The 19,168-nt window shown below is 39.3% G+C and overlaps 1 protein-coding gene across 4 annotated transcripts; it reads right to left on the bottom strand.

The window, feature by feature from the left end:
* Positions 1-849: 849 nt before the first annotated feature.
* ggnbp2 (gametogenetin binding protein 2) lies at positions 850-18,945 on the bottom strand. 4 transcript variants are annotated; one of them, XM_053618384.1, is made up of 14 exons: positions 18,814-18,945; positions 13,468-13,591; positions 11,579-11,659; positions 11,093-11,346; positions 10,098-10,196; positions 8,786-8,899; positions 7,255-7,464; positions 6,390-6,564; positions 5,817-6,008; positions 5,534-5,681; positions 4,276-4,401; positions 3,765-3,919; positions 3,115-3,390; positions 850-1,673 (listed from the first exon to the last, which is right to left on the bottom strand). In XM_053618384.1, exons 2-14 carry the CDS (start codon positions 13,558-13,560, stop codon positions 1,479-1,481), a joined length of 2,118 nt encoding a protein of 705 aa, XP_053474359.1. In that variant the 5' UTR covers positions 13,561-13,591; positions 18,814-18,945; the 3' UTR covers positions 850-1,478. The 4 variants fall into 4 exon arrangements, with proteins under 4 accessions (XP_053474359.1, XP_053474358.1, XP_053474357.1 ...); XM_053618383.1 differs by lacking the exon at positions 18,814-18,945 and adding an exon at positions 15,850-15,937; XM_053618382.1 differs by lacking the exon at positions 18,814-18,945 and adding an exon at positions 15,657-15,716.
* Between the last annotated feature and the right edge of the window lie 223 nt (positions 18,946-19,168).

Genomic DNA, 19,168 nt, shown 5'->3' with positions numbered 1-19,168 from the left:
ATTAGGACAGATATTAAATAATGTCGAAGAATAATAGCATTTATCAATAGATTAATGAAATTATTGTGAGCAGCGCCATCTAGAGGCTAATTAAGATACTGTACAATTGAATTGGCTGTAGTTTGTATGTTCTTTTTTTTTAAGCATGAAAAAAATATATATTTTATGCCATTTAAGGGTTAGTAAGAAGAATGCAGAGTTTTCCACTTGAGCAAAGACACAAGAAATACACTATATGGTCAAAAGTATGTGGACACCTGACCATGTGTGGTTGAACATCCTGCTCCAAATTTAATCCTCCGTTCTTCTGGGAAGGCTTTACAGTAGATTTTGGAGTGTGGCTCATTCAGTCACAGCGTTAGGCAAGTCAGGCCGAGAACGTCTGGGGTGCAGTCAATGTTCCAGTTCATCCTAAAAGTGTTCAGTGGGGTTGAGGTCAGAGCTCTGTGCAGGACACTAGAGTTCTCCTTCTTCTACACCAACCTTGACAAACCATGTGTTCATGGAGACATTGTCAATTGGGTGTGCATATGGGTGTGAGGGGCAGGTGTCCACAAACTTTTTGCCTTTAAACTCACCCAGTTCTTCAGTAATATCAAGCAGATTATGACATTTGTATATAAAGACCATTTCTATTTCAATAAATAATTAATTCTAGAAATTTCATAATGGTGTAAACTTAGCACAACTTGGATTTGGGAATTATTTATTGTGGACTTTACACTACAGCGCTGTTGAATTCTCAATTATGATTGGTCAGCAGGTGTTGATCAATTTTCTGTACTAGCACAGCTTCACTGTGGAAGAGTCTAATCATTCCAAGCAGAAAACACCACACACACACATTAATGCATATTAATAAATATTCTTTATTATGTCAACTTTGCACAATGCGCTCAACAGTACACCCAAGCCTCCTTATAAATGGATGTTCCCCTCTCTGTAAAATCTTTATATTCAGATAATTTCGTTTCTGTACACATTTATTGGTACTACAATTTTCCACTAAAATGAAGTGTCTCAGTCAGTGAGATGAACTGGGAAAATAAAGAGTCATGTTAAACAATAAGACTAGAAGACTACCAGGATCACTACAGTGACAGCCTGCAATTTTATTACTTCCATTCTGATCTTACATACCCACTACTAGAATCAGTAATTCCAGCAAATAACCTACACCTGAGTGAGAGAGAGAAATGAAGAGACCAGAGAGGAATTTAAAGTGAAAAAAAAGAAAGAGAGAGAGGAGAAATTAAAAAAAAGGATATAGAGACTGAAAAGATAAAATGTGACAGAAGTGGATGTGACAATTTAACTATTCCCAACAAATAAAATTTAACAAGACACAGCTCAAGAATTCATTCCGGTTTTAACCCCAAAAATTCCTATTCGTTTTTCATACTCGTTTCTTTCCTTCTCCAGCAGGGGTGAGCGTTTTTCCCATCTGTAAAAATCGTGTGTGTGCTTGGTGTTTTTATTTATTTGACACTGGTCGTAGGTAGCCAATCTCCTCTGCACACACTGGAGTGGCAGTATTTGGTGAATCGGTCCTTCAGGTGCTGCCTGTATTGGTCTCGTGTGCTGTAGAAAGACTTGTTCTCCTCTACAAACGACTGGATCTCATCCTGTGTCAGGCAGTTCTCTTCGTCCAATGACATTTCTGCCTCATCCTGCTTGACCACACATTATTGGGGTAAAAAGAAAAGAGGGAGAGAAAAAACAAAAACAAAAATCAGTCTGTTTTTTCACCCCAATTGTACCTCATTTACACAATAAAACACTTGGTCTACTGCAAATTATTCATAATTACACCTCAATCCTGACGGGTCAGAAACTGGCAAATCTCCGACATTGGCTTTGGCTGCGAGCTTTACGTTAAGGAGTTCATTCTAACAATTTCCATAGTATCAATTTACACAGGAGCTTCCAAAATTAAACCTTGTAGCAAAGACCTTCTGACCAATCAGAATTGAGCACTGAAAAGTTCTATGGTACAAATAACAATATCAGCAGACAATGGGCTACTTGGACAAAGACTTCCACATAACAGTAGTGGCACGATTTTACACTTGGGGCTTCTGAAAATTCATGTTAACAACGTTCATCATAAACGCAAGAACACTTGCAAAACTCCTTTTAGTAAGCTGGAGAAAAAAAAGGCATCAGACTGTATGCTTCAAACAAACAATGTACATAAGATAATTCCCATTAGAAGAAACAAAGGTAACATTAGCCCAAATCTATGGACTTATGACATCGCTATCTCACTATACTGATGAATGCAAACAACGCTACAGGAGACATGAGATTCTCGCTATTTCAAAACGGAAACATACCTAAGTCCTGAGTGCAAGAGGCCCACTGTTGATATGGTCAAGGCTTCTTTGAGAACAAGTTTATTTAGCATTTATGGAAGGAGTCTCCAGTGTCAGAGCTTTGTAACTGTCAGAGGTACAACTCTAATGGTTATTTATAGCTGCTATAATGTCTCGATGTTGTATGCAACTATAAACAGTTGGAACAGCTGTAACTGTTGGCAAATTGCTGTGTTTGAAGAGGAATTAAACCCTTCGGGTTATGCTGTTGATTACTGGAAATTAAACAACGTTGTGGTAACAAAACTCACTTCTGCGTCAGACCACTCGGTCATGGGTTATTTTCCTAGATCAGCACTCGCTGTTGTGTTTTATTACTTATTTAAGCATCCTGAGCAAGCAGCAATACGAGGAAAACAAATGCATACTTCACTAAATGCATATAAACTCCTCTACATGAGTAGCTTAGCTTTTGATTTCTGCAGTTATTCGTCTTCGCTGTTTTGCTTTTGACTGACAAACATAATCCATACAGTAGATAAAGAAGCACCACCTGGTATTCTTGGCAATCTACAAACAATTACAAAATGTGTGTAAAATCCTTATATTATATATATATATATATATATATATATATATATATATATATATATATATATATATATATATATATATATATATATATATATTTATTTATTAAAAAAAAGCTATGAGACATGAGGCATTCGTGTGTAAATCTATTATTCCTGTCTCACAAATGTGCTGAATTTTGTGCGTTGCTAAAGCACGGCCTACTCACCAGCAGCTCCACAAGACTTTTGGTGGTACAGTGCCCCCGTGTGCAGGTATCTGGAGTCTGATGGTCCAAGCAACTTGTTAGCTGTCGCTTGGCCCCGGGCAGCTGCAGGCCAGCGCTTAATGACGAGCCACAGCACGGCTTTGGGCATGTCGTCTGTTTGTTCTGGCAGTTGTATGTAGACGAGACAGAGGGATCATGGGTGTTTTCTGAGCCGCTCAGAAAGCCGCTCGGATCTCCTCTGCTGTCTGATGGACATGCGTCTGCCTGGGAAGCATGCTGGTGAGGAAAGTCAAGAACATACAGCCTAAGATTATGGGGCAATTTTCTTACAAACATTTTCACAAACAGCACTTACAGTAACGTTTTATACAATCTACTACTGTAGTGTTAGAAGCAGTTTCACACACTGGTTCTATTACACACTGGATAATTTCTCTTTGCACATCAATTTACCTAAATAAGTAAGTAATACCTGCACCACTGCCATTTAATGCAATCCTTAGGCTTGTGGTATGAGATGCGATGTAGGGTACCTAAACCCATTTATATTGGTTTGTACTGTAATCATACTGTGATTTATTATTATTTTTTAAAATTCTTGCTAGACTGAAAAGTGTCATGGGGCTTATGCTTTGTCCAACGTAACTCACATGCTCATTTGCACTTAGCAAGCTCCAGCCCTTCCTTTTTTTCTTCTTGTTCTTGCCTTTGGCGTGCTCTTCACAGTTTGCCCAACACTCCACACAGCTATCCACGCCGTCCTCCTCTTTGTCCTCTAAGCAGTGGTGACTGCACGAGTACTCGGCTGCAGAGACGAGAATGAAAAAACCTTAAAAAGGCTCATTACTAAAATGAAGACGTCAGATCATTTAGTTTGGAAATGAAATTTCAGTACGCAAACCGGCACGGCTCCAGCAACTTTAACATACACTGTTGCAGCACTTCAGACTTGGGGGGGGGGTTATCTGAGAGTACATTATGATAATGTGCTTTAGGCTGTGTTCACATTTGGAAATTTTTAAATAGAAAGTGCTGCTTGGAGGGATTTTCATGCTGGTATGCAAATCTTCTCTCATGTGATCCCAGAAAAGCATGATATTGGGTTGTAATTCTGTGAATTGTTTATTCAACCATCTAGCAACAGAACAGAGAATCTGGTACCTGTTTCATCATGGTTGCACATTCCCTCAGTGCAGGCCACGTCTGAGCCTTCCCTGGAACCCGTCTCACTGCCTTCCATACTGGAAGAATAGCCACAGTCGCTGCCATGACTATGAGATAGCAAACCTACACACACACACACAGATCAGTGCATTGAGTAATCAACTCTCCATTATTTCCAAAACAGTACACTTTTTTCCCCCCTCGTTTCTAAACATAACAGACCTACATTTGGCCAACAAATATATGGAAGCAGGGATGAGTCAGTATTTTCTAGAATTCTTAATTTAACTGGATGTGCCCAAAGCTTCACATGTAGGATGTCAATATTTCTCCGAACAAACATGGTTAGAGGCTTCAGAAAGCATTTAAATTTTAAAATGTACACACAAATTTGTCTTAACCTTCTAATATAAACACACCACATAGGCAGTGAAATAATGGATTCGCCACCCTATGTAGTGCACTATGTTCAAATTGAAAGTCATTTAGAAGTCTGGTCATGTGACATAAAACATGTGCTACTTTAATGACGACTATTAATCAAACAATCGACTATTAAACAACAACATTCTACAGGAGTCTGTTTTCATGTATGCTGCTTGAACCAAAAAAAAAAGAAAGAAGAAGAAAAAAAGTAAAAATATATATATATTTTTTTCTTTCTCTTCCCTAAACCAACTGCATTATTGCTTAAGGGCTTCTGATGGGTGGAAGATAAACACAAAGGTTGAGGTATGAAGTCAGAGACACGCCTACAACCTATATTTTATTGTTGCACAGCTACAGAGAAAGATAGCTGATCCCTCTTACACTGTAGGTAACACTAAGTCTATTGTCGGTCACAGTATCTTGGCTTATTGGTTGCTTAGATCCATGTTATTGACTTAATATGAAAATAATAAGCTGCAAAAACATTTATTTCACATGCACAGCTCATTTTTGCACCATCGCTGGTACACCACCTGCTGGATAGATTATGAACTGCAGAAAGTCCTTTAAATTATGATTTATAAATATGGAACAAATATTACTGCTCTGAAGAATGTTTTTGGTCCTTATTTAATACGTAGTGATATATAAGCAAAATATATCTTAATAGCCCAGTAATGAGCAAGCCACTTTAAAAATGAATTGAGCTACCTTTTTGAGCTACAAAAAAAACAAAACAAACATAACAATGAGCTCCCCGACATTTCGTTAGCAGGCTTTTACATGATTACTTTTACAGTCCTATGAAAAGCACGTAATGCTATACCGTTTTTGCTTTTGGGCGAGCCCAGAATGGTGGTGGCAGGACAGCTGCAGGAGGAGCTCTCGATAGGAACAATAGACTCCACACCTTCTCCAGGTTCCTCAATGTTGCCACATGACTTGCATCCAGTGTTCACTGAATCCTCTAAACCCTGGAGAAGGGGAGTAGAATGAATCCATCAGCTCAGAGCAGCCAGTCTCTACATGCTGGCAGTAACAGTCAAAGTGAAAGGACAACACAGAAATAGTGAAAGAGAAAGTTCCCAAAGAGAAAGACTGCCTCCTACCTCTCCTAAAGTCTTTTCATTGTACCGCTTGGTCTCTTGCTCAGACATGTCAAAGTCACACTTGTTTTTGCGTCTGTTCTTGCGTTTCTGCCTCTTCTTTTCCTGCTTAAGCTCTTTCGCTCGTTCCTCCTCCGACAGCTCCTCGCAGAGTTGCTCCAGCCGGCTGATTCCCTGCACCTTTTCTACTGCCATCTGTACAGGAGAAACAGAAGGAGTTTTCAGCTTCTGAGATACACCCAACTTGTAGTTACCTCACTCATTCTGCATTTTATTCTACAGAGGTGTTTTCTGCAAGTTACACGCACGTCTAACTATACCATCAATAGACAACCACCATAGGACAACAGGCAACCGAATATAACTGGGTTAACGGACCACTTTCAGCACCGCGGTGACACTGGCATGGTTCTGTGTGCTGCTAGAATGAGTGCATCAATAGAATTCCTGAGCAATGTAAATAGACCATAAACGTATAACACCAAACGTGTTTTTAAGTGCAGCTCATATACTCAGTGCCACTGAAGCAGGATGCAACAGTATCTAAACGGAAATCAGAAATCCTGTTCTTTGTACCTCAAAGTTTTTGCGTAGTGCGTCGATACAGAGGTAGAACAGTATCTGCCATGTCTGTTCCTCAGCCCGCAACTTTTGCCAGATCCGGTGTAGCCGCTCATACAGGTGGATCCCCAGACACGTCAAGACTTCCTCCTGTGCTATGTCGATGGTCTTAGCATGCCTCTCTCTGCGCCTGCATATAATCATAATCCTTGAGGCTGTGCAGTATCCAGCACCAAGTAACAAAATGTCAATCAACTTACTATTATTACTTACACTGTAGGCCAATTCTGCACATTTCCTAGTACATAAACATAAAGCAAGGAATACTGAAAGTGATGTACACTGAGCCGAAAAAAAACCAAATCAAACCAAAGGTGCTGTGAGGTGTCTGGTTTGAATCGGTGGAAATTCTCCAATGCTAACCCCAGCTCAGAAGTAGTACGACTTAACACACAGTTTACTTTTAAAGTTCCCTTGTAAACAGACCTGCAGCATAAAATGATTTCTTACTTTCTAAAAAAAGATCCTCATATCACCCCATATAGCTGAGGACACACCTTTTTGCCTAACTAGCTCTTTATGTCATCGGATTAACAATGTGGCAAAGAGGTGTATAATAAAAAAGGTTCGGTTACAGTTGACGTGGCTGTACGTTTTGTACCCACTTTTTGACTGGAGGGAGTACACGCCCTTTTCGTTCGGATGACACCCGTTGCAAAGCTATTTTCATGCAAATACACAAAATGTCTCCGTTTAAAATTGTCTAGCGGTGGACAACTTTCTGTCAGGGTCTTATTTATTCATTTACCTACGTTGTTATTTTGCCAACCAATAAATAAATGTCCAGAACATATGAACAGTTTATGTGTAAATGACTCACTCGTATCCCCCAGCGAACTCTGGCTCGGCGCGGCCCAGCAGGTGTGCGATGAAATCGGTCTCGCAGCAGACGTGGATGTGGCGCTCGTGTGGGCAGCAGCGCAGGCCCTCGTAGAGTGCAGCGGAGTAGCCTTTCTCCTTACTGCAGTCCAACTCACCCACAAGGATGTTGTAGGCCCTCAGCACCTTGTTTTTACAGTCTGTGCAGAACCTGACAACCACAGAGAAAGCAAGGCAAACATTAAGGCAAGGCACACGTGCAGACAGGGTTCAGATCCTGTTAAGAACTAATACATGTCATTTATGTATCAAATGTGCTCACAACCTCACTGGTTAAAAATTAATACTTAAACAAACAAAAAAAAAAACAAACAGTTATGTATTGCATCTAATCTGGCAACAATGTACTGTACTGTACTGAGTGAATTAAGATGGCCATAAGACGGCATGACGGCCGTGATTAAATTCAATATGTTGAAACATTAAGTCAGGTTGGGAGAGTGTTTAACACTTTGACTGATTTCCACAACAGCCAATAACGCCTCCTGATGGATCTATACAGATTCAACAGCGACTTAAACAGATTAAATAATGCAATCGAGAGTCTAGAGAGTGCTTGGTTTCAGCCGAGTAGGTTCTCCTACTGCCAATTTGCCCGTTTGCAACTTTGCCATGTTTGTTTTCCTAGAGCAGAGACGGCACAATGCCTCAGGTTGGTACTGGTCTGTGGATTGTTTGGATCATTACCAACCCACAGCAGGTTCCCCACCCTCCTTCAACCCCACAGTAAGCCTCATCCAATAGTAAGGACACTGGTATTCTAGCAGGAGAAAGGAAAAAAGCCTGCTGTTTAACATGAGGCAGTGAAATAAAACTCTTGAGAAACAAGAATGTTGGACAAAACACACTAACACGCCTGAATGTATTCACATGCTTGCTTGCCGTGCGGTTCACACACTAACAGCTTGTTGTAGCACACGCGTGGCCTCGTCAATTAGCATAGACTGTGATGTCTCTGGAGTGAGGGTCAAGATGTTTGATCAAAAGATCAAGATTTGAGATGGGGGCAATACCCACAGGACACAGTACACTAGAGAGTATTTGATTGGACACAAACCATTTTCCCAGAAACTATGATTTATTTAAAATTCATATTATTATAAATTGTAAAATAATCATATCTACGAAACACGATTTCTATATATACGCTGGTGTATTTGTGTCCACAATACTACGAGACTTGCACAAAAAGCGTGTTGAATTCAAGCGCACTTTAAAACAGAACGAAAGTGATTGGGTTGGTTTGTATGTTACACATTACAGAACTTCGAAATCCTGCACAGCTGTAATTAGAACACGAGAGAGAGAGAGAACATCCATCAGGTGCAGAAACAGACATGTATCCGATACGTGTTGATATAAAAAACCTGTTCATAAAGAGTCACGAAGCTGGGCTTGAGAGCAGGCGGTCATCACGACAATCTTCACAGAGACATTCCAAGCATACAGTGTTTTGGATACGGCAGGTTTACCTGTGTTTACGCAAGTACGTCTCCAGCGTCTCCAGTAAACAAGCGCTGTCGATCAGAACCACCTCGTCCCGGCACTCCTGAGACATCAGCTCCCATATATCCATCCAGCTCCCTCTGCAACACAGTCTCCACAGTCACCAAAACACACAAACAGTCTCTACGACTACCAGACACACAGTCAATGGCCATGCAGGTCCTGGTTAACTCAAGAGACTTAAAGGACCTGTTTTACAACCCCAAAAATCAAACACTTCCTAAACTTGATAAGTGACATGACATCAGGATTAAGAATTTATTTATCCAAGCTAATTCAAGGTCGTAAACCTGACAGAAAGGCAACATGGTACTTATCCCTACACAACGTTCTTGTTGTTGCTTAGTAACACTTGTTGCTGCTGGACGTACTATAGGAGCTGTGCTGTCTACCTGCACGGGGACTGAAAAAGCCAAAAGGGGAAAACAATCCTGACTTCTTTTTCTCATACTAATGTAACTCACTCTTTCTCTCCACAGTCTCCTCTCTACAGCATTATGAGTATGTTAGGGGGCTAGGCATAGAGAAGAGTCAACATACACCAGTCACCTAGCACTAAAGCCACTTTTTCATTGCACGGTATGGCTCGACTCAACCCGGCTCACTTTACATTTCCATGCTTGCTTTTCCACTGCAGTTTAGTGCCGCCTCAACGTAAGTGCCATCTTCCACTCGGCTTCAGGCAGGAATAAAACACAGTCAGGCCGTATTCCAAATGCCTTTCCTATTCACTGAACATGGACCCTGTTAAGGATGCAATATAACGACGTCTTTAACCTACGTAGTGTATATATGACCAAGTTAAAGTCAGCCACGACAGGAGTGACTGCGATAAATGCCTGTTTGGAAATCGGTAAGAAGCGAGATGTAAAAACCTAAGACAGAAACCTTTGTTGTCATTTTATCTGTAATAAGATAAATGATGCATAATTTCCAAATAATAGAATATTACTATAAGCAAAGTATGTATTAAATGACACATTTATTCAGGCACAATACAGAACTACTCTACTTCCTCAGTGCATGACTCACATTTAGCATCGGCTCGGCTGGAAACGCAATCGTTTATGAAGAAATAAATAAATAAATAAATAAAAAGCACGAGGTACTATCTGCCGTGGAAAACCCCCCAAAATGCGAGCAGAGTCGAGTCGAGCCGTACCGTGCGGTGGAAAAGTGCCATAGATGAAAATGGTCAGGACAGCAAGCACACTCTTCTAATCCTACAACATTGCTTTGGTTTTAAAAGTGTAGAAATCATAGCATGAATAAACTTACCCCAAGGGTTTGGGCTTGTGTGTGTCTAAAGAATGCAATTGACAGCGTTTGTTCTTCTTGCTTTTGGGAATGGAATCGATTACGTCGTTCAACTTTGACCTGCAAATAAAAAATAAAAATAATAATTATAAATAATGTTGGTAAAATAACCACAAACATTGAACAAAACTAAACACTCACCAACTTCAGTGTTGACACTGAGACATAATACAATAATATTCATCATCATCACAGTGCTGTTGAATTCTCAAACGTGATTGGTCAGGTTATGATTCATTTTCTACAACAGCAGTTTCGACAATAGCGGCAGATGCGAATCAAATTGAAGGTTTATATTAAAGTGCATATTCTAATGTTATCGTTTCTATAGTAATAGCTAATTCCTAGGGACTCGTATGGCAGATGCTCTACATAATACAAGGCTAATAATAAATGTAATGAAAACATTTTATTTAACAACGAATAACGGGAGGTTTACTGTAAGGACATGCTTAACATTTATGGAAGGAGTCTACAGTGTCAGCAGATTCAAGACGGAGCGTGCTTAGTGCCTTCTTGGTAACAGCAAGCTGTGTGGAAAGAGAGTGTCTGCTGAGGGAACTGCTTAGAGCTACCATAAGTTAAGTGATAATAGGAACTAGCTTGTCTTGTGGATGTTCGACAACATTAAATGTAACTATTAATGGATAAAAAAATAAAAATAAAAACAAGTTTCCTTCAATAACACATGAAAAAAAATTGTAATCGTTGGCCAATTGTGTTATAAAAGGAACAAAATGCTTTGAGAAAAATAAACACCCCCCAACAGTATGACACGGAACTGAAGAGAGAGAAAGAAAAAAAAAGAAATATTGGTAATTCTTTGAACGTGCTGAGGTCATGAAATACATTACTGTGCTACAGAATGCGACATGACAAACACACATCACGGATTTTTATTTATTAAGTTATTTTTATTTCACTTCACTCGTGTATTGTTGATGACTCTCTCTTACCCGTGGACGTAGAAGAGTGTGTAGAGTTTGCGGGGGTCTGCCAGGCAGGCCCTGGCAACGGACAGCACGCCAGCTGAGCCCACGGTCAGCGGCTCCAGGGCGAAGTAACCAGAGTCTGTGAGCTGAGCGAAGAGGCGCTCGACGCTGCGTCTGCAGCCCACACAAGGCACCAGCTGGGACAGTGCGCTGAACACCTCACGCGACATAACCATCAGAGCCATACTCAGGTCCTGCTGCTTCAGCATGCCATGACGCTGCAAGACGGAAGAATCCGATATGGTCATCGGCTTACATATATATTTTGTTTGAAATAAAAAAAAAAAAAAAAAAGCTTAATAAAATAAAATAATACCACCACCAATCATCTATACAGTTCCTGCATATTGGCAATGGCAGAAAATGCTAAGCTCAACGGATAACTTATTGGGTTACTACAATATCACTCTATCAAATGGCACTGCCAGGCTTCTTACGCAACAGCCTTACCTCAATAAACAGCTTAATTTGTGAACTGTTGGTCTGATGACTGTCAAAGTGCAATACCGTGTGAGGAAACTCCATCACCATCTGGATAGGACAAAAGTAGATAAATGATAACGAGATAAATAATAATCATGAGATATACACGTCATGTATTTCACTTGTAAGGTGTATACGGTGCTTCCCCCCTCCCCACTCCATACAGCAATTTACAGCACGGTAACCATCTCACTGTTGATCTATTTGACGCTGTACATACTAGGAAAGCACTGTAATAAACAGATACGGAACCTCTTTACATTTGTTCTTTAATGCTTTTTACGTTTTAAGATAAAGTCCAGCCCGAGACGTGTTTAACAGATTTTAATCCGAGATGCGGTTTATCTGAGTGAAAAATGCATTCTCTCCAAACTACAATTGGAAAAAGAAAAAAAAAAGGCCCGTTTTATTTATTTATTTTTAACTCAAAAACTTGTGCTAACTTTGGTAGTCATGTAGAACCTTTATAGAGATTAAAAAAATAAAAAATAAAAAAATACTCAACTCTTGATTCACAACCACCACTCTCATGAAACAACTAGAAACAAGGAAGCTAGTAAGCTTGCAGTCAAGTACAAAGACCTGTTTTACATGTTACTCAAGATTACGTGTTACTCATGAACAGCAATCAGATTTCAATGGAGAAGGATTTGAATGGAAGTGCAAGTGGCTAAAATCTAATCAGGATATATTCCGTGTGTAAGAAGCATGCTATGGTCAGGTATAATCTGCACTGTTCTATAATCCAATAGTACAGCTACAACTACAGTTTGGGCACAAGGTGTGCAACAGTACTTTAAAACATTGACCGCCAAAAAAGAAAAGTTTATGTACATTAGCATGACACCTAGGACGCGTCTCAATCAGATCCCTCGGTCATGAATCAGTATACCATGTACACGAGTTCAGGCACTGGTAAGGATCCTGGCCCTGGCTTTTAATACCATGTCAGCATCTGTGGCTATTTTCATGGCAAAAACAGACTTAAAAAAATTACAAGCGTTGCATAAACACAATAAAAATAAAACCAAACGAAAAGAAATTACAGCTGTGGATTTGACACTCTTCTACTCCCAGCTTAATTGCCTCCAGTGCAGCCATATCCGCTGGTTCATTTCCTGATGGACCAATATGACTTTAAACCCAGCAGAAGACGATGCTGAAGGACTGATGCTGTAAGTGGTCACTTAGTTAAGACGCAGGATGATCAGATGATGAGTTGATCAGTTTGTAAAGCCTCCAAGCAATTTTAAAAAACTTTTTTGCTTGGAGACAAAATTTGGAGTCAACATGACTACGTACTCGCGTCATAAAACATAATCACTGGTATTTATTAACAACAGGCATGACCGATATCTTTGACCATGTGTCACATAAATTTGTTAGCTTAATCACACATTTCGAATCGTAGTCTAGCTAGTGGATATTTTTTTAAATCATTAAACCCTTAAAAGTCGTTAGACTCAAACTAACCTAAGTAATCTTTTGAAAGCTACAACAATGATAACAAGCTACTTATACTTGTAGGTGAATTTGACAGAGTTCGTCCACCATTTTTTCCCGAGCTGAGAGACTTCAGAAAATATGATGACATTTCCAGTAAGGGAACGTAGTGAGCATCGATGCTCCCTGGTTTTTGAGGTGCGTTGTGCGATTTTTTAGGAAGTGATCGTTCCAGTGCACAGGAAGGACTTTACGATTGAGACAGCCCTTAAAATGGCCGACTCCCTAATCAATGCCCTGACTACTGACCTAGGGAGCTGGTTGAGATGCACACAGATCCATGCTCTCATGGCATACAAGTGCATCTGAACAAATGCGTAGGGATTTAATCCAGTAACAGAAAAACACCTTACCGTGAGGGAGTCATCAATGTATAAGGGAATTTGTCTGGCGAGGAAACGGTAGTCCTCTTCTCCGTCTCTGCAAACCGCTACCAGACGCGCCATGTCTTCTCCTAGCTAGTCGACGGAGCGCTGACTGTGGACAGAACAGTACAGGTCAAGAAATGTGTTCTGTGGCACCACTTTTGTGTTTGCAAAAAAAGACAAATAGAGGGGAACAAAATGATCGTCATCCCACTAAAGACGGTCCTAAACTATTCATAAAACTGCTTGGAGAAACTTTTACCAATTAATTGGAAAATCCATAAGTGTATTCTAACAGCAGTGTGTGTTGCGCAAACTTGTAAACAAAAACCACAATTCACATTTACAAGAAACAAATGATTATAAAACGACGGCAATTTTATACAAAAAAAAAAAAAGAAGTGAAATGCTAGGACATTTCAAACATATATTTAACTAGAGTAAAAGAATACAGCTTTAGCCCTATTCAGACAGGATTAGTTGTACGGGTTTTCCTGAGGTTGTGTTATAGTGAGCTTTGTGTGCAAAGGCTCGTCTTTAAGGATATTGCACGACTTTCCTGACTACTTTCATTGCAATATCCTTAGGATCAAGACGACACTTTCATTCTCATTAAATATTTAAAACACGTTAAGTCAAGTGCAAACGTGAATTACTTGTGGCAATAGTTATTAGAAACATAGGAGTCGTGTGGACTAACGTAACCCTGAAGAGATTAAATGCTTTATGAATTATGCTGATTTTTTTTTAAAACATCGATCGAGTTGTGCCTAAACAATCCGATCTGCTGTCCAATGAGCAAAGTTTTTCTTTCAAATGAATTGAGATGTTTCAAACAGAACAACCAACTCCCTTTTATTTTCATAAGGAGCCATCTATCCATCTGTCTTATCTAAGTCTGTGGTTCTAGAACTGATAAAAATGACCATGTTTATTATAACCCAGAGATTTCTTACAGCCATTAACTTGGATTGTGAACTGAATGGGTTTAAACCTCAGTAACTCAAAAAGCTGGAGCTGATGTGTGCTGGTGGTGGAAGGTTCAGGAACAGAAACCTCCATGTCTCTGATAAATAAACAAAATATCAGCGGACACATCGGAATATTATTCAAGAATGAAATTTGAACCGAGGACGTCTTATCTGTAAAAAAAATTTTTTTTTTAAATACGCTACAGTATAAAGGTTCTGAGAATCAAAAGAAACCTCTGAGAACCCCTGTGCTAAAGATTCTTCTTCTAGCTCGCTGGAGACAATCACAGACAGCGAGCTAACAGCTGGTGACGCCCTGGATCACCCCGACATGGGGCTTCTATTACTATTAACAACCAGCTACATTCATACAACCGAGTGAAAATCTCAACGTTAATGTTTATTAAACCTCCAAATTACAAAACACTCTGTTTTATCATTAAAACCTAATCCGAGGGGGTCATCTCTATAAACCAGCGAGCCAAGTTACTCAACCTGCTAACTACGTGGCTAGCTAACAATACTAGCTAGCTGTCCTAATTTTCTAAACAAGCTAAGCGCTCAAACACTCAATAAACTCGCTAAATTGAATGGAAATTAATGTTTGTTTGGTTGGGTTTTTTTTTTTACACAATTCAACGAGTAAAACAGCGTTATTTTAAGAAAATAAAAAAAAGAGAGATAGTTATAGCTATAGCTAATATTATCCAGGTTACACTTGTACTACGACTTTGGCATCCAGCAGGCAGTTAGCATTTTAAGAACATGCTAACGAGCTAGTTAGGACCAGACTTGAGCCGCTGATTAGCTAGCCTGGCACAGAGGTTTTTTAGGTATGCAACACATTTGCGAGCTAGTCCAGAAGTATGACCAAAACTAGAGGTAAATAAAGGTTTAAACGTAAGGTGCATTCAGAGGACACTCAGTGCAACGTCTAGGTGGTTTGTTCACAGGCTAGCTCGCTACCTAACAACCCTAATGTTCTTAATGGAGAATGCTAACAAGCTAGGCTAACGGAGACAGCTTAGCTACTAAAGCTGCAACAAGAAGTGACCGCGATTATTATTTCTTAATAGAAAATGTTCTCGACGATTATCTACAAAACGCCAAGCCACGACTTTAATCAACCATATGTAAATATACTAGTAAAACGAACAGTTTTTTTCTTCTAAAAATCATTGAAGTTGGGCGCATTTCACCCACTACCTTCACACAGTCCGTGGATCCGCAGCCGAGTGACAGCGGAGCGGCTTGACAAGTCCGAGCGCTTCCCCGCAGGAAGTCAACACTATTAGCCGATTCGACTGAAGTTTAGCGTCAGTGCTAACATTCCCTACCATGCTACACTAGCTAAAATATTGCACAAATAAATAGATAAATAAATAAGCACAGCACTTACCGATATGAAGAGTTACCGTTTTTACACAAAAAAACAAACAAGTGCGACACATAAGCGTTTGTGGCCACGGCATTTGCTAGTGACCTTTGCCCCCGTGATGACGTCGTAACCAGTCGCGGTCTCATAAAGAGACAGGACTAGTTTCCCCAAGATGTACATTTTTTTCTGGAACGATTATTTTGATAGTAATTCACTGGAAGAAAGCATGGTTACTCCCTGAAAAATTTTGCATATCTAATAAAATAAGAGCGGTACATTTTAAGATTCTATATAATGTTGACATAATACAACCAACTGCCAAATTTCTTTTTTTTTTTTTTTGTTGATCTCTGATTTATGTGTATTTTGCAAAGTTAAGGAAGAAACTTTGCTTCATTTATTCATCCTACCATTGTTAAATCTCTTTGGGACGACTTAAGTTGTTATTTATCTTCTTTTATAAAATATGATAAAAAAAATTGTCGAAATATATTTTTTTTTCTCTCTCAGCGATCATGCTATTGATCTTGTTGATTTCTTTGTGTTGCATTGTACATTTTTTTATTCACAATTTTTTTTTCACATTATAATCACATTTTTCATACTGATTGAGGCGCTATTGTTTTTTTCCCTCCCTTTTTCTGTTATGTTGTTGTCTTTCAATGCAGTGCTGTTTTATTTTCTTGCAATAAAATAGAGACAGGAGTAGTTTCTGTTTTATTTGATTAATAACGTAAGCATATTGGCAAAAAAAAATATACATAGAAATATAGAATTTTTTAACACCCCCCCCCCTTTAGAATATTTAGAAATTCATGGAAATATTTCTCAAAAGCCCTACCAAAAATGAAAAGCCAAAACGCTTTAAAATTGTTTGATTTTCTTTTGCCCCTCCTGTTCCCTTATTTTTTGTTAAGTTATTATTTATCTATTCTTTATCCGCATTGGATTCGATCTGTGCTGACGTTTTGAGCTTTATATGTCAGTTTCTTGTTGAAAATGGACTATTTATGCCATTTTGTTAATTATATTTTTTATTCAACAACTATTAAATAAATAAATTAAATGATAAAAGATACAGGACTAATTCTAGTTATGATGATGATGATGATGATGATGTTAAAGGCCATGTACAGTGTTAAACATCATAATACAAAGTAATTTTTATGAAGACAAGTAATTGTTATGAGAGCTCACTTTTGCTACATCCCAATTCACCTTCTAGCCGTCCTAAATAGTATCCGAGATTAGACTTAGTGTGTCCCAAATCACTGAAATGAGTATCCCAAGGGTACCCCGATGGTCTACTGTTTCTGTTAGATTTCTTTAAGTGTGCATCGGTGCACACTTTTACAACTAATACTGCCCTTGCATGAGGGAGAAGGAGTTTTGTGACAGTTTGCTTTTTGAAGCATTTTAGAGAGGTGTAAATGAAATGTGGAAGAATAAATCAAGGGAATTTTAAATAAAATTATATTCCTGCTGGAAAAAAACAATAGAAACCATCACAGAAATTTGAATATTTTTCACTAAAAACACCACTACAAACCATCAGATAACCATTGAAACTATTACCATTAATGGTATCCATTAGCTATAACATGCCACTAATAGAAGGCAACAAATTACCAGTAGAGACCCACAGGGACCATTACAGTTTCAGTTAAAACCAATACAATTCCCTTTATACCCATTAAAACCATTATGTTCCATTACATTCTATGGGGGCTTCTACTTTGTTTTTTTCAGCAGGGATAGTATAAATTATATTAGGAATAATGAATGCAGGTAAGCTGAAATGCAATGCTGAGTTTGTTCACGGTGACATTGTGTGTAACTAGGCAACAACTCTCTCTTCCGTTAGTATCTTCCAGTACTTGCATACCCTTTTGCTACACACTAAAAGTATTGACTTTTTCTTCACAGAAACAGTACATACTTTTAGTGCATAGTATAAGTAGGCGAATTGGGTCACAACATTTGTCTTTCACAGCTCCAGGGTTCCAGGTTCGATTCCAAGCTCAGCTTCCTGACTATTTGGCATTTTGTACGTTCATCCAGTGTCTGCCTTGGTTTCCTCCAGGTTCTCCGGTTTCCTCCCCCATCCCAAAAACATGCCAGTAATTCTACTAACTTAAACACTGTTCATATGGGATTAAATTAAATACCCAGGGTCCTGGGTTAATTTCCTTTTTTTAAGGTGCTACTCTGCAATTTTATTTACATCCTGAATGGCCATGTAGGTGCTTTTCTCCGTCCTTCTCTGAGAAAGAAGGCAAAATGACAAAATTTTTCACCAAACTCAGTGGCCTTCTGATCACTTTACTCCCATTCAGATTCACATGTCCGTGGTTTTGTATGTAGATGTCTTGTGTTGGAAAAAAAAAAATCTTTGACTGCTGCTACTTGCCATTTTTAGTGTGTTTTCCTCACCACCATTGCTCTTTGGCGTAGAAGGTGCTGGGTAAAGTATATGATGTAAAGTGAGTATTAGGTGCAGAAATAAACATCCATCCATCCATTTTCTATACTGCTTATCCTTCAGGGTTGTGGGGAACCTGGAGTCTATCCCAGGGAGCATGGGGTACAAGGCAGGATGCCAATCCAAACTGTCTTGTTTTAATGTAGGGTTTTACTTTCACTTGTGTAATGTCCCCCCTGCTGGTGCCAATCCACTGCAGGACACAATTCATCTGAGGATAACGCCTAAGAAGGCTATGTCATGTCACTGAGATCAGTACAGCATGTTTATCTGCTTACAGAGACACAAACATGTTCTTCTGTTCAAGGTTCGTCTGTACATCTTCTAAGACCCTAAAACAAAGCCTGTTTGAACTGCTTCTTATCGGTACACAGAAGTGTGTCATGCTCTGCGTTTCATATATATAGTAGTGGTTCAGCACAAGCACTTCAAAGTGCTCTCATTATTCTATCCTGCTTTACTCTATCCTGTATTAACCATCTTTCTGTAATAAACTTTTTTACCTTCAGAGGACAAGTCTGCAAGTGTTGTCTAATTTCCACGACAATTTGGCATCTTCTCAGCTTTTCTGGACAGCAAGCAAACCAGAGGACGCTCGTGAAAAGTTTCACCCTGAAGTAAATGTTGACGCAAAGGCGATTTTCCCTTTGCTGTGCAGAGCAAAAGACCGATGCAGCCTTACCACTGACTGGTAGGAATCATCAAGAACTTAAAATTAGAATTAGAATTTTATTAAGTCATTGTGTATTGCTGGGGCATATGGTGGCTTAGTGGTTAGCATGTTCGCCTCATACCGCCAGGGTCTGGGGTTCGGGTCCTGCCGGGGCCATGAGCGTGCTGTGGGGGTTTCCTCCTCCT

Source organism: Ictalurus furcatus, chromosome 28 (assembly GCF_023375685.1).
Source record: "Ictalurus furcatus strain D&B chromosome 28, Billie_1.0, whole genome shotgun sequence".
NCBI classification, from domain to species: Eukaryota; Metazoa; Chordata; class Actinopteri; order Siluriformes; family Ictaluridae; genus Ictalurus; species Ictalurus furcatus.
The sequence above is the reverse complement of the archived record's forward strand: the minus strand, read 5'-3'. Positions and strand labels throughout refer to the sequence as shown.